Source organism: Cervus elaphus, chromosome 22 (assembly GCF_910594005.1).
Source record: "Cervus elaphus chromosome 22, mCerEla1.1, whole genome shotgun sequence".
Classification (NCBI taxonomy): domain Eukaryota; kingdom Metazoa; phylum Chordata; class Mammalia; order Artiodactyla; family Cervidae; genus Cervus; species Cervus elaphus.
Window position 1 is genome coordinate 51,331,005 of NC_057836.1, and position 14,455 is coordinate 51,345,459.

The 14,455-nt window shown below is 39.7% G+C and overlaps 1 protein-coding gene and 1 pseudogene across 1 annotated transcript; both read left to right on the forward strand.

Annotated features, from left to right (window-relative positions):
- The first annotated feature begins 8,421 nt into the window (after positions 1-8,421).
- Positions 8,422-8,520, forward strand: LOC122680890 (annotated as a pseudogene).
- A 711-nt stretch (positions 8,521-9,231) lies between these two features.
- On the forward strand, positions 9,232-10,983 carry LOC122680577 (voltage-dependent anion-selective channel protein 1). Its single transcript, XM_043882114.1, has one exon. The coding sequence runs from the start codon at positions 9,274-9,276 to the stop codon at positions 10,123-10,125; it is 852 nt and encodes a 283-aa protein (XP_043738049.1). The 5' UTR covers positions 9,232-9,273; the 3' UTR covers positions 10,126-10,983.
- The last annotated feature ends 3,472 nt before the right edge of the window (positions 10,984-14,455 follow it).

Below are 14,455 nucleotides of genomic sequence, written 5' to 3' on the forward strand. Positions count from 1 at the left end.
CGCCGCCCCTGACCTCGGGCATGGGGTAGCCCTTCTCTGCTGCTGCCCCTGACCTCGGGCGCAGGGTAGCTCCTCTCGGCTGCCGCCCCTGACCTCCGGGCTGGGGTATGCCAGGCTGGATGAAGCACAAGCTGGAATCAAGATTGCCGGGAGAAATATCAACAACCTCAGATATGCAGATAACACCATTCTTATGGCAGAAAGCGAAGAAGAACTAAAGAGCCTTGTGATAAAAGTGAAAGAGGAGAGTGAAAAAGTTGGCTTAAAACTCAACATTCAGGAAACTAAGATCATGGCATCCAGTCCCATCACTTCATGGCAAATAGATGGTGAAACAGTGGAAACAATGGCTGACTTTATTTTTTGGGCTCCAAAATCACTGCAGATGGTAACTGCAGCCATGAAATTAAAAGACACGTGCTCCTTGGAAGGAAAGTTATGACCAACCTAGACAGTATATTAAAAAGCAGAAACATTACTTTGCCAACAAAGGTCCATCTAGTCAAAGCTATGGTTTCTTCCAGTAGTCATTTATGGATGTGAGAGTTGGACTATAAAGAAAGCTGAGGGCCAAAGTATTAAAGCTTTTGAACTGTGGTGTTGGAGAGACTCTTGAGAGTCAAGTCCTGAGTGTTCATTGGAAGGACTGATGATGAAGCTGAAACTCCAATACTATGGCCACCTTATGCGAAGAACTGACTCATTTGAAAGACCTGATGCTGGGAAAGATTGAAGACAGGAGGAGAAAGGGACCACAGAGGATGAGATGATTGGATGGTATCATCGACTCAATGGACATGAGTTTGGGTAAACTCTGGGAGTTGGTGATGGACAGGGAGGCCTGGCATGCTGCAGTCCATGGGGTTGCAAAGAGTAGGATATGACTGAGTGACTGAACTGAACTGAACTGCGGCTTTGGAGCAGTCTCTCAGAGCTATCTGAGATGCTGCCTCCTGGGCTACAGTCCTCATTTTGCCCCAAAGAAAACTTAACTCGCACAGCTCTCAAGTTGTACATCCTTTTTAGTCGACAGAATGAAGAGATGGAGCCAAAGTGAAAACAATGGCCTTGTGGATGTGACTGATGATGGAAGTAAAGTCCTTTGCTATAAAGAACAATATTGTATAGGAAAATTAGGTCTATGAATCAGGGTAAATTGGAAGTGGTCAAACAGGAGATGGCAAGAGTGAACATTGACATTTCAGGAATCAGTGACCCAAGAGGGATGGGTCACAGTGGAGAATTTTGACAAAACATGGTCCACTGGAGAAGTGAATGGCAAACCACTTCAGTATTCTTGCCTTGAGAACCCCATGAACAGTATGAAAAGTAATCATGATAACTTCCTGTAAAATCCAACGGGAACAAAATAGGCCATTGACCTAACTAACTCTCTTTCACTCCCTACCTCCTGAATGTTTATATCACCTTTCTAGAGACAGAGACAAAGTTATATCTTGTTTCAGCTGCCTTTCTCCCTCCAAAGGCTGTATTACAAAGATTCTCTCCCTGCTCTCTAGCCTACTTCACTTCTTTCTACTCCCAGTCTCAATTCCCCTCTTTTTGTCTAACTATTCCCAACAGTTTAATCACAGTATAAACAATATACGATACAGTTAAGTTTTAAAAAAGTAGAAATAACAGATGTCTTACACTAGGACAATGGCTAAATTACAGCAGCTCTCTTGTTCTTCAATAATTTTAATGGCTGCATACTATTTAAGACTCAAAACATTATGGAAATGGTTTGACATAATGGTAATTGAAAAGAAACGGAATACCAAATCCTATGTACTGTAGTTTTGCAATTATGTAAAACTCTGCCTATAGATTTTTTATAGTCTGAGCCACCAGGGAAGCCCTAAATATTGATTGGAAGGACTGATGCTGAAGTTGCAGTACTTTGGCCACCTGATTCGAAGAGCCAATTCCTTGGAAAAGAGCCTGATTCTGGGGAAGACTGAAGGTAGGAGGAGAAGGGGTCAACAGAGGATGAGATGGTTGGATGGCATCATCGACTCAGTGGACATGAGTTTGAGCAAACTCCAGGAGATGGTGAAGGACAGGGAAGCCTGGCATGCTGCAGTCCATGGGGTCGCAATGGATCAGACACAACTGAGCAACTGAACAACAAGTGCCTATATAAATCCTGAAAATGAATCTGTAAAATGGTCATGTAAGTTGTTCTGGTATGATAGGATTAGGCATGGCTTTTTCTCTCTTGTATTTCTCAAACATTTTTTTTTGCAAAGCATAACTGGCCACAAATTGCTACATATAATCCTTAAACAGAGCCTGGAGTCAAAGACACTGAGGAAATTTTACTATGGACTTGTGCTGGATGATATTATCATATCAACATTAAGCCCAATGGGTTTCTGTAGAAGAGTACATCTTCTTTAGAGACATATGCTGATATACTTAGAGTGAAAAGTCATAAGGCCTGAAACATCCCAAATGGTTCAGGAAAAAAGTGTGTGTGTGTGTGTGTGTGTGTAAGGAAGGAAAAGAAAACAAATGAAGTGAAATATGAATCTTGTGAATGGAATATGGGTAGTTATATTATTCTTTCAACTTCACTGTTGACCGGGGTGAATTGTTAAGATTGCTTGGTTAGTAGTTTTTAAAATTTTTGTATAGAGTGCACAATAGTATATTTCTGTTTGGATTTGTGAGGGAAGTCTGGCTTATTCATCTTCATCCCATCACCTTCAATCTTGTCCCTTCACTAAGGGTGGTCTGCATTTGAAAAACTCAGGAAATTTCAAGTCAGCTAACCCTAGAGACATTAAGAAGCTGAGAAGCAATCCCTGGAACTGATTTCTTGATTTCCTTTGTTCAGACAGAATCCCAATGACTTCTCTGGTGCAAAATAAACATCTCTAAACAGTGGCCCTCAGAATGTTGTAGGCACACTTTTAGAGGTATCTTCACCTTTTTAGAGGTGAAACTATATTAATAATAAGATACATTTGTCTTTTTCACTGTTGGGGTCCTTAATAATGTTTAAGAGTAAAGACCTGAGACCAAATTTTTGAAAACTACCAACCTTGACATTTTGAAAAGTTTGAAAGAAAGAATATGTGAAAAGTGGAGTTTCATCAGGACCCCAAATTTTAATCTAGTATTGTAAAACAAACAAACAAGTTCTTCTCTTAAAGCTAAGAGAACACAAGGTGGTTTCTCTTTCAAAGCCCCTAAAACTAATTGGAATAAGGCAGTCCTCTAGGCCTCTTTTTTAAAAATTGTTGTTGGTGTTGTTCTTTTGTTATGAGCTCTAATTCCAGGACACTTAAAACAAAGAAGGGGGAGAAGAATAAGGAGAAGGGGAAGGAAGAGGAGGGGAGGCAGGGGTGGAGAGGGGAGGGGAAAAGGAAGAGCAAGAGAAGAAGGAGAAGCAGCAGAAACAGCAACAGCAGAAACAGCCGGATTGTAAGGAAGAGATCCATCAACACCTCTGCCTTTCTGGATCCTTAATCATTGCATGAAGGTGCAAAGGCCTGTGTTTCTACCTCATGTTCATAGCAACTAACAGAAAACCAGCTGCTCATCAGGAGAGTTGACTGATTAGAATTTTGAAGGGTCAAGAGGTTTATACCAATCAGAGAATAAGAGAAGTAACCTAAGAACTTCAAAGCAGGGAAACATGGGGGAGGGCAAAGAAGAGCCCAACAAAGAAAGCAAAATGGCAAGGTTAAACACAGACTGGAACCGCCACTTGTCAGAACTTGAATTTTTGCCATTAATTAGCAACATGATCACTTCAAATGTGATGACAAAAATTTTACAGCTCCCCACTTTGCCTGCTGTCATCACTTTCTGGTTTGTGGGTTTCTCACATGCGTGTTTTTAACCTGTTGCCTGTGGTTAAAAGCATCTGGATGGAAGAGCTCTAAAGAAGTCAAGGATTTCTGCAGATCCCATAGCTTAACAAAACTTTTTATTCAGTTCATGTGCAAAGACCACAAATACACCACCACCATCAGATTTTTTAAAAATAAATAAATGAATAATTTTAATAGTATTTTATTCAAACCAGTTTTATTCAAAGAAACATGGAATATCATTACACTTGGGTAACAGGAAGGAAGCTTAAAGGGGAAGCATATATGATCTACAAGATGAAGAAGACAAGATAATTATACTTGTTTTTTAAAGTCTGCAGGGTATGAGACATGCTAGAAAAATAAAACACAAGTATTTGTGGAAACACAAGGAAGACTAGAAACTCTTTAATGGAACATGCTGATGACTCTCTGATGCTGAACGTAATACTCAGTCAGCCAAAGAGTTCATTCAAGTTTTCCATAAAATCATCAGAAAAACCCAAATGATCTTTTTGGCTAACCCAAAACAGCTTAGTTTCTAGTACTAGTTATTTACCAACTTGGAAAGAAAAAAAAAAAAAAACAAAAACACTTGGATGATTTTCAGCTTTAAAGGGAGATTTTAGTTCTTACAAAGAATTTGTCATATGAAATACTAATTATGTTAGAAGCAAGCTGTTACAAAAAGGCAGATGACATCCTGGCCATAGCTCCTCTTGTGTGTCCTTCAAAGGAATCTTACTAGGAGGTTAAAATTAAACCTGGGTTGTAGTGTGGTTCCTTGCCTAGAAAGAATTTCCCATTTGCCTCACTCCACAACTGTATTTGAATAATATGCGTGTCCAGGATTCAATGGCTATATGAACCTGAGAATATACATTTTGAAAAGAAATATCTCTTCCCCAAAGGACTGGTTTATGATAAGAAAAATAATGTCAGAAGATCAAGAATGTTGTTACTGCAGCAGACTGTGTGGGGGCGGGAGTAAGGTGGGTCTTGGTTTACCAAATCACTTAGCCCAAAGATTATCCTGTCAGGGTTAGGATTTACCACAGGGGACTTGGAAGGGTTATTTAAGAGCTCCCTGGTGGCTCAGATGGTAAAGCATCTGCCTGTAGTGCGGGAGATCTGGGTTTGATCCCTGGGTTGGGAAGATCTCCTGGAGAAGGAAATGGCAACCCACTCCGGTACTCTTGCCTGGAAAATCCCATGGACTGAGGAGCCTGGTAGGCTACAGTCCATGGGGTCCCAAAGAGTTGGACAAGACTGAGCGGCTTCACAGGCCAGGCTAAAGAAAAAAAAATATCTAACTTTCTCCTAGTTGGTAAATTTCATACTGATACTGTTAATAAGAGAAGAAAATCACTTTGAGGGCAATACTATAGAACTTCTTATGTATCAGAAATATAAACACTTACAAACATTACATGAAAGAATAAAAGTTTAAAGTGTTTCCTAGTATATTATCTTTTCTAAATGATTTAAGAAATCAGATTTTTCTCATCTATGATGGATAGATCCTTGACTTAATAATGCCATCTAGACTTTAATTTCTTCATCTGTGAGATAACAGTTGGTCTAGATATGTGCAAAATTTCTGCAAATATGTCTTTTCTGGACATAAAGCATATACATGGAAGAAAGTGTAGACACTGCCTTTGACTGTACAACACACCCACTACAAAATCTGAATTATAATCATTAAGATCATGAACTCCTTATTGCCAAATTTAGACTTAAATTGAAGAGAGTGGGGAAAACCACTACACCATTCAGGTATGACCTAAATCAAATCCCTTATGACTATACAGTGGAAGTGAGAAATAGATTTAAGGGACTAGATCTGGTAGAGTGCCTGATGAACTATGGATGGAGGTTTGTGACGTTATACAGGAGACAGGAATCAAGACCATCCCCCAGAAAAAGAAATGCAAAAAAGCAAAATGGTTGTCTGAGGAGGCCTTACAAATAGCTGTGAAAAGAAGAGAGGTGAAAGGCAAAGGAGAATAGGAAAGATATTCCCATTTGAATGCAGAGTTCCAAAGAATAGCAAGGAGAGATAAGAAACCCTTCCTCAGTGATCAATGCAAAGAAATAGAGGGAAAAAATAGAATGGGAAAGGCTAGAGATCTCTTCAAGAAAATTAGAGATACCAAGGGAACATTTCATGCAAAGATGGGCTCAATAAAAGACAGAAATGGTATGGACCTAACAGAAGCAGAAGATATGAAGAAGAGGTGGCAAGAATACAAAGAACTGTACAAAAAAGATCTTCACGACCCAGATGATCACAAAGGTGTGATCATTCACACTCACCTAGAGCCAGACATCCTGGAATGTGGGCCTTAGAAAGCATCACTATGAAAAAGCTAGTGGAGGTGATGGAATTCCAGTTGAGCTATTTCAAATTCTGGAAGATGATGCTGTGAAAGTGCTGCACTCAATATGCCAGCAAATTTGGAAAACTCAGCAGTGGCCACAGGACTGGAAAAGGTCCATTTTCATTCCAATCCCAGAGAAAGGCAATCGCAAAGAATGCTCAAACTACCACACAACTGCACTCATCTCACACGCTAGTAAAGGAATTCTCAAAATTCTCCAAGCCAGGCTTCAGCAATATGTGAACCATGAACTTCCAGATGTTCAAGCTGGTTTTAGAAAAGGCAGAGGAACCTGAGATCAAATTGCCAACATCTGCTGGATCATCAAAAAAGCAAGCGAGTTCCAGAAAAACATCTAGTTCTGCTTTATTGACTATGCCAAAGCCTTTGACTATGTGGAATACAATAAACTGTGGAAAGTTCTTCAAGAGATGGGAATACCAGACCACCTGACCTGCCTCTTGAGAAACCTGTATGCAGTCAGGAAGCAACGGTTAGAACTGGACATGGAACAACAGACTGGTTCCAAATCGGGAAAGGAGTATGTCAAGGCTGTGTATTGTCACCCTGCTTACTTAACTTCTATGCAGAGTACATCATGAGAAACGCTGGACTGAAGGAAGCACAAGCTGGAATCAAGACTGCCGGGAAAAATATCAATAACCTCAGATATGCAGATGACACCACCCTATGGCAGAAAGTGAAGAAGAACTGAAGAGCCTCTTGATGAAAGTGAAAGAGGAGAGTGAAAAAGTGTGCTTAAGGCTCAACATTCAGAAAACTAAGATCATGGGATCTGGTCCCACCACTTCATGGCAAATAGATGGGGAGACAGTGGAAACAGTGGCAGACTTTATTTTTCTGGGCTCCAAAATCACTGCAGATGGTGACTGCAGCCATGAAATTAAAAGACGCTTACTCCTTGGAAGGAAAGTTATGACCAACCTAGACAGCATATTAAAAAGCAGAGACATTACTTTGCCAACAAAGGTCCATCTAGTCAAGGCTATGGTTTTTCCAGTGGTCATGTATGGATATGAGAGTTCAACTATAAAGAAAGCTGAGCGCCGGAGAATTGATGCTTTTGAACTGTGGTGTTGGAGAAGACTCTTGAGAGTCCTTTGGACTGCAAGGAGATCCAACCAGTCCATCCTAAAGGAGATCAGTCCTTGGTGTTCCGTGGAAGGACTGATGCTGAAGCTGAAACTCCGATACTTTGGCCACCTGATGCGGAGAGCTGACTCATTTGAAAAGATCCTCATGCTGGGCAAGATTGAGGGCAGGAAGAGAAGGGGATGACAGAGGATGAGATGGTTGTATGGTATCACCGACACAATGGATATGGATTTGGGTGGACTCCGGGAGTTGGTGATGGACAGGGAGTCCTGGCCTGCTGCGGTTCATGGGTTCACAAAGAGTCAGACATAACTGAGCAACTGAACTGAACTGAACTGAAGATATAAAAGGGATCTGTGGAAATGACTAAACCGATCCCTCACACACACCTACTAAATACCACTTAAAACCTAACTAAAAGAAGTTCTCTGTCCTACACTAGACCATTCATTCACAGGATTTCACTAAACATGCTTCAAATGTATGTATATATACAATACAAACAGAAAATATTTCACATTTCTCATATCCTTTATGTTACCTAATGAGTATTAAAAATAGCCAAAAAATGGAAAAATAATAGTACACTAAAATGTTTAGCCAATATAACCAACATTAGACCTTTAAAGAAAGTCTCAATCTTTCCAATTCTCTCATAAAAGGATTAGAAATAAGAGATAAGGTTGCATTGTGTTTGAACAGACTTTCTTTAAGGGGCTTAACACAAAACTGTAGAAAGCAGGAGTATTTAGAAGTTCCTCTGATTCAGCAACATTTTCATATGTGTAGAATATCAGGAGAAAAAAAAATTAATAAAGATACCAATCTACACAAGATACCAAATTACACAATCTTGTTCAGAAAATACAAGAGGAGGAACCATTTTCCAACCCCTTTTGTGAAACCAGTATTACCCTGATAGTCAAACTAGACAAAGCCAGCACAAGAAAACCGTGGACCAATATGCCTCATAAGCAAAGACAATTCCTAAACAAAATAATGGCAAATTAAATCCAATGATAAATAATTATATACCATGAGCTAGTGGGGTTTATCTTGAGAATGCAAGGTTGGTTCAACATTAAAGAAATCAATTGGTGCTCGCTTCGGCAGCACATATACTAAAATTGGAACGATACAGAGCATGGCCCCTGCACAAGGATGACATGCAAATTTGTGAAGCGTTCCATATTAAAAAAAAAATCAATTGATGTAATCTGCCATAATAACAGTTAAAAACAAAAACCACATGATCAATCGTATGCCAACCAATTAGATACCCAACAAGAAACTGAAAAATTCTGAGAAAGACATGACTACCCAAACTGACTTTTGAACATATGAAAATCTGAACAGACCTATAACAAATAGAATTAGTACTCAAATCTCCTACAAAGAAAACCTCAGGCTCAGGTGCCCTCACCAGTGAATTCTACCAAACATCTACAGCAGAATTAATATCAATTCTTCACAAACTTCAAAAAATAGAAGAGAGAATAGTTCCCAACTGATTTTATGAAACCATTACTGCCCTGATACCAAAACCAGACAAGGACATCACAAGAAAAGAAAACCACAGACCAGGGAATTCCCTAGTGGTCCAGTGGTTAGGACCCCAGGCTTTCACTGCTGAGGCCCAAGTTCAATCTCTGGATGGAGTAGAAAGATCCCACAAGCTGCACAGTGTGGCCAAGAAAGAAAAAAAGAAAAACCACAGACTAATATCTCCTATAACTTGCTGGATAGAAACTTATATCCTATAACTTTTGGATAGAAAATCCAAAAATCCTCTACAAAATATGAGAAAACCAAATTCAGCAACATTATACAACATATACACAATGAAGTAATGAATTTATCCTGGGATAACCTTTACACAGGCTGATTTAATATATGAAAAACCGGCCGTAGCCGCCGCGGAGCCCACTGCCAACGCTCCTGAGCAGAAGATGGCTGTGCCTCCCACGTATGCTGATCTTGGCAAATCTGCCAGGGATGTCTTCACAAAGGGCTATGGATTTGGCTTAATAAAACTTGATCTGAAAACAAAATCCGAGAATGGATTGGAATTTACGAGCTCAGGTTCAGCCAACACTGAGACCACCAAAGTGACGGGCAGCCTGGAAACCAAGTACAGATGGACTGAATATGGCCTGACGTTTACAGAGAAATGGAACACGGACAACACGCTGGGCACGGAGATCACTGTGGAGGACCAGCTTGCGCGTGGCCTGAAGCTGACCTTCGATTCATCCTTCTCACCAAACACTGGGAAAAAAAACGCTAAAATTAAGACAGGGTACAAGCGGGAACATATCAACCTGGGCTGTGACGTGGATTTTGATATAGCCGGTCCTTCCATCCGGGGCGCTCTGGTGCTGGGTTATGAAGGCTGGCTGGCTGGCTACCAGATGAATTTTGAGACCGCAAAGTCTCGAGTGACTCAGAGCAACTTTGCGGTTGGCTACAAGACCGATGAGTTCCAGCTTCACACTAATGTAAATGATGGAACAGAGTTTGGTGGCTCCATTTATCAGAAGGTGAACAAGAAGCTGGAGACTGCTGTTAATCTGGCCTGGACAGCAGGAAACAGTAACACTCGCTTCGGAATAGCAGCCAAGTACCAGATTGACCCAGACGCCTGCTTCTCGGCTAAAGTGAACAACTCCAGCCTGATAGGATTAGGATATACTCAGACCCTAAAGCCAGGTATCAAACTGACACTGTCGGCTCTGCTGGATGGCAAGAATGTCAATGCTGGTGGCCACAAGCTTGGTCTAGGACTGGAGTTTCAAGCATAAATGAATATTGTACAATCGTTTAATTTTAAACTATTTTGCAGCATAGCTACCTTCAGAATTTAGTGTACCTTTTAATGTTGTATGTCTGGGATGCAAGTATTGCTAAATATCATGTTAGACTTCCAGGTTAAAGATGATTCAGCTTTAGGGTGTTACCCTTTCAGAGGTACAGAAGAAACCCAATTTCAAAAAGGTCCTTTCAGCTGTAGACTTGGTGGGGAGCTTGCTGGCCCCACTAGAGATGTCAGGTTTCTTTTTTACCTAGAAATGGCTGCAAGTGGAAGCTGATAATTTGCAGGCACTTTGTAAATTCCTATTGAGTAATTGAATGAAATTGTAACTTCCTGAGAATTGAACCTTGGTTTCCTACCCTAACTGATTGAGGAGAGGCTCTTTGTTTGATGGTGTGTACAAACTTATCTGAAAGGGACTTTTTTAGGCAGGGACTTTTTCCACCTCCATCCATCACCTCTTTTACACAAAAAGTAGTGTGCAGGGTGTGGTAGCTCTTTCTTTTGTGCCATTTTGGGGTGGAGAAGTTGTGATGAAGCCAATAATTCAGGACTTAATTCCCTCTCACATTGTGGTTTTTTTGCCCTTGCACCAGAGTATGAAGTAGCTTCTAAGAGCCCCAGCTGCAAGCTGGGAAGAGTCTCTGTGACTGTAATCACATGGTGACAACACTCAGAATCTAAATTGGACTTCTGTTGTATTCTCGCCACTCAAGTTTATTTTTTAGCAGTTTAATGGGTACATTTTAGAGTTCCATTTTGTGTGGAATTAGATTCTCCCCTTCAAATGCTGTAATTAACATCACTTAAAACTGGAATAAAATATTGAAACCTTAAAAAAAAAAAATATATGAAAAACCAATCAATGTAGTATCTCATGTTAACAGAATAAGGGACAAAAACTACATGATAATCTCAATAAATGCAGAAAAAACATCCGCCCAAAAATCCAACACCCTTTAATGATAAAAACACTCAACAAACTAGAAATCGAAGGGAACTCTGCTAACTTGATTGGAGAAGGAAATGGCAACCCACTCCAGTATTCTTGCCTGGAGAATTCCTTGGACAGAGGAGCCTGGTAGGCCACAGTCCACAGGGTCGAAAAGAGTAGGACATGACTGAAGTGACTTAGCACTGCTACCCTGATAAAGTCTACTATGAAAAATTCACAGCTACCATCATACTTAATGGTGAAAGACTGAATGCTTTCCCCCTAAGATCAGGAACAAGTTAAAGATGTCTGGTCTTGCCACTTCTGTTCAACACTGAACTGGAGGTTTTAGCTAGGACAATTAGGCAGTAAATAAAAGTAAAGTTATCCAAATTTGAAAGGAAGTAGTAAGACTAAGTGTTCACAGATAGCACAATACTATATGTAGAAAATCCTTAGGAATACACATACATACGTACAGCCCTGTTAGAATGAATGAGAAAATTCAGCAAGTTATAAGATACAAGGTTAATATACAAAAATAAATTATATTTCTGTACACTAGCAATGAGCAATCTGCAAATTAAATTAGACAAGCATTTTCATTAACAGTAGCATAAAAAAGAACAAAATACTTAGGAAAAGGTTTAACAGAAGCAGTGCAAGACCTATACATTGAAAACTACAGATTATTAAAAGAAAGAACTAAATAAATGGAAAGACATCTCAAATTCATTGACCAGAAGACATAATATTGTTAAGATGGTAGTATTTCCCAAATTAATCTACAGATTCGATACAATCCCTATCAAAATCCTAGGCTGTCTTTTTGCATAAATTGACAAGCTGATCCTAAAATTCACATGGAAATTCAAAGGACTCAAAATTGCCAAAACCTGAAAAAACAGGAACAAAGTAGGACTCACACTTCTTAATTTTCCAACTCACTACAAATCAACAGTAATCAAGACAGTGCGGTACTAGCATATGCATAGACAACAGACTGATGCAATAGAACTGAGACTCCAGAAAGAAACCAGTATGTTGATTTTTGACAAGGGTGTCAAGACAACTCAAAGGGCAAAAATAGTCTTTTCAACAAACGGTTGACAATTGTATATCTACCTACAAAAGAATGAATTTGGACCCCTTCCTCATACCATATGCAAAGATTAACTCAAAATACATCATGGAACTAAATGAAAGAATAAACACTATAAAATTCTTCAAAAAAAACAGAAGTAAATATTTGTGACCTTGGATAGTTTCTTGGATATGAGAGCAAACTAGATATCACATGCCACAACTAAGAGTTCACTACCGAAACTAAAGGTCCTGCATGCTACAAGGAAGATCAAGGAAGCCAAATAAATAAATCAATAAATATATATTTTTTAAAAACCTATAAAACTATGGATGCATGAGACAAGTGCTCAGGGCTGGTGCACTGGGAAGACCCAGAGGGATGGGATGGAGAGGGAGGCGGGATCGGGGATCGGGAAAGGGAACACATGTAAATCCATGGCTGATTCATGTCAATGTATGGCAAAAACCACTACAATATTGTAAAGTAATTAGCCTCCAACTAATAAAAATAAATGGGAAAAAAATAAAAATTAAAAAATTAAAAACCTATAAAACTGACAACTAAAATGTCAATTTTACTTATAGATTAAATTTTTTCCATTTATTTTTATTAGTAGATTAATTTTTTAAATAATATTTTAAAAGAGATCCCAAAAGATATACTCATTTACTAAGTACTTGTCATTACAAAAAAAGAAAACAAGACTGCAGCAGAGATCATATACACAGAACACGGGCATGAATAAAGGATCATTCCTTTCAGAGAACTGCTTCCAGAAATGTACTCGAATTTAAGCAAATCTCTCTGCTCAAATCTTTTCCAAATGCAATTAAGACATTATTTTGGATTTTATACAGTTGGATTTTAATACAGTTATTATTTTAAAGCAAGTTCTTTCCTGCTATCTCAGGAGTTGCTGACTTGTTCACATAAAATGAAGTGAACGAGTTAAAATCTTAGTAGTTATTCAGGTATGCATTCCAGGAGCCAAGACAGGAAAACAGACATGTCTGAGATTATATATGTGAAATTACCTTGCATATTGTGGAATCCTATAAAATGCTAGGTATTTTTGTATGAAATTATTACATGTTCTATGCATTTACTTTTTTTTTGGCCATGCTGCAAGGCTTGTGGGATCTTAGTTCCCCCACCAGGTATTGGACCTCGGCCCTCTGCAATAGAAGTATGGAGTCCTAACAACTGGACCACCAAGGACGTCCCTACACTTTTTTCTGGAGACAGATCCTCAGAATTTTAAGAGCTGGAAAGGATTTAAGGTTTATCCATTCACTTTCTTTTGCAAATGAGGAAATCAAGGCCCAGAAGTGCCATGGAACTTGTCTCAAATCACACAGTTCATTGATGGTAAAACAGAACTAGAACTCCTCTCAGCTCTGGTTCTCTTTCCACTTCCCCTCAAGTGATTTGTGGAGCCACAGTCTAAATAAGTACCTGTCAAATATAACAAGGGCTCTCTGTAATGATGGTTCTATACTGAGGTCAACCTTAGAAGCTAAGTGTTATTTTTCAGGATCTTCTGATTCAAGTATATGTTCCAGGGACCCAACTGACCTTGCGGACGTGAAGTGACGAAGGGACTGTACTCTGCTTTGTAGGCAGGATCGGTGAGCCCACACGCATTCAGCATTCACCACCTAAGAGGGACATTTTTAATCGTATTCAAGATTTCTATGACTCGTTTTTAGTCTACCTGTCCTTAAACATAAGGTTAAACTGCCCTGAATATGCTCCTCTTCCCCTTCAGGTACTGGCAATCCTCCAGAAAGTTTTATTTTAATTCAACTGCTTGTTTTCATGGGAACAAAATATTTTACTTTCAACTCTTATGAGGGGATGAGCGACGGAGGTTCTCATTAGGTTAAACCTGGCTCATCAATCTGCTGAGTGGGCGAGAGATCACCAGCTGCCCCCTGGCCCCACGGCCTGCTGCCTGCGGGCCCTGTACGCCTCTCTGTGCCCGTCTTCTTCATCTGGTTGTTGCGATAACTGAATGGGTTAGCACATGTAAAGCACTCAGCACAGCGCCCGGCTCAGAATGGGCATTCACAAATACCACTACTTTTCATAAAAAGTCTCAGACGTTACATATCACTTCAGAAAACAACCTCAGACGCACACATCTGCTCATATTCCCAGCCCTGACAATAAGGCCTAACAACTAGAAGATGGTTAGTAGGTGTTAAGTGAGTAGATATAACCCAACTTACAAGATTACCTTAGGAGCCGTGTGTGTGTGTGTGTGTGTGTGTGTTAGTTGCTCACTCGTTTCCAACT

Excerpts from the sequence above, each read along its gene's own strand:
- LOC122680577 (XM_043882114.1), top strand. The coding sequence starts at position 9,274 with ATGGCTGTGCCTCCCACGTATGCTGATCTTGGCAAATCTGCCAGGGAT.